Below are 1647 nucleotides of genomic sequence, written 5' to 3'. Positions count from 1 at the left end.
CCCCCTAATTCGCATGGCACTTGCTAAACATGCCATCTAAAATAGGCTACATTGTTCTATCTACTGAGCAACTCTTCAGTGGAAGAATCTTCGGCGGCACCGTGCCGACCCCATCTCCTCGTACTCCGATTTCGTAACGCACATCGACTCGAAATCGGGGCTGGATGCCAGGACAGATCCTCCTCTCCAGACACCAAGAATTGGGCTGCGCAAAGTGGCAGAACGTTAATGCCATTCGCGCGCGCCCCACATGAGCGTTAATGAACGAAGGAGAGGCGCCAAGACAAAAACAGAGTAAAAGGCACATACTTCTCTTGAGAGATTATCTTCACCTGGTACTCCTCGGGCACAAGAGGCCGAAGTTCTCTCTGCCTGTTGATACAAACAACTAAGATGATGCACACAGACTCGTGTGATGGGAGATAGCACTGTTACTTTTCCTACAGAAAAACTACTTACAATCTTTCAGCGAACCGAGGGAACAACGTGCTTCCGCCTGTCAAGATGATGCTGAAAACAGCCCAATGCATGAGAACAAGAGCCACGCGATCAGAGGTCAAGCTAGCGTCAGGCATTTCACCGTTTAACGACAAAACATACCTCTGATAAAGCACAGGTTGAATATATGGATGACAGGCTTGTGCAGCACGAACAATACACTCAGCAAGGCCCGCTTGATTCATGCCTACAAAATTCTAAATTAACCAGATAGCAATCATATCTGGACGAGTTTCCCCGTGGCTTCTCTCTTTCAACGAGAATTCTTCTTCGGCAGAAAAACATCCGTGAGGACGGTCAGAGAGTATCCCCAACAAAAATATCTTCATTATCCGTGAGGACGATCGCCGGGTGAGAATTCTCAGGGCGCTACTGGTTGGCATGAGGAAAGAATATTGTATGCTAATTGCGAAGCTCGAAAGAAATCAAGATAATGAATAAAATGTAGTATTATTTTTACGAATCTAGCATAACCAAGATACATTTTTGGTTGACCACGGCAGTACTTAAATTAATGGTGCCAACTCCGGTTGACTCCTTCAAAATTAATGTGAATGCAAACTTCTTTGCTGATGCTGGCTCAGTTAGTGTGGGGGTTGTGTCGCGACTTGCGAGGCTCCTGAGGTTATTCGGTCGTCATGCGATTTTCTTCTTGTCTGTTTAAGTGTATCGCAAGCTGAACCTATTTTTGTTGAGATTGACTGTAAGCGCATAAATACGTGGCTGGTGTGTTGCACTTCTTTTTTCTTAGTTCATTAGACTAGAGAGAGATTTACGTCAAATTAACTTCATTTTTCGAAACATGCAGCAGAACTACATGTGATCAATATAGAAGAAAGATACGGTACGAAGTCACAGATACAACCACAACGAAAGACGACCACAATGGAACGACCAAAGAAATAAAGAAAAATACCAAAGGAAGCTACCAACGACTAGCCAAAACCCTAAACAATCATCCCCTCAAAAGCAAATTGCCCCAGCCTTAAACCATTCTAAGGTTGCACATTCTGCAGGGCTGACTTATCCTGGAAAACCCTGTTGTTGATGAGCACAGTGTATATATTTTTATGCTCTCCAGCTCTATGTACACCAACACACCATCTTTGTTCACAAGAGAAATATCTGGTCTTGATTTACAAAGAGGAC

The 1647-nt window shown here is 44.0% G+C and overlaps 1 protein-coding gene across 1 annotated transcript; it reads right to left on the bottom strand.

Annotated features, from left to right (window-relative positions):
* Window positions 1-7: 7 nt before the first annotated feature.
* LOC119345546 (actin-related protein 6-like) lies at window positions 8-688 on the bottom strand. The gene is made up of 4 exons (XM_037615580.1): window positions 601-688; window positions 460-510; window positions 310-372; window positions 8-205 (listed from the first exon to the last, which is right to left on the bottom strand). The coding sequence occupies exons 1-4, from the start codon at window positions 681-683 to the stop codon at window positions 76-78; spliced, it is 327 nt and encodes a 108-aa protein (XP_037471477.1). The 5' UTR covers window positions 684-688; the 3' UTR covers window positions 8-75.
* Between the last annotated feature and the right edge of the window lie 959 nt (window positions 689-1647).

The sequence above is a fragment of the Triticum dicoccoides genome, unplaced genomic scaffold (assembly GCF_002162155.2).
Source record: "Triticum dicoccoides isolate Atlit2015 ecotype Zavitan unplaced genomic scaffold, WEW_v2.0 scaffold249505, whole genome shotgun sequence".
Taxonomy (NCBI): Eukaryota; Viridiplantae; Streptophyta; class Magnoliopsida; order Poales; family Poaceae; genus Triticum; species Triticum dicoccoides.
The sequence above is the reverse complement of the archived record's forward strand: the minus strand, read 5'-3'. Positions and strand labels throughout refer to the sequence as shown.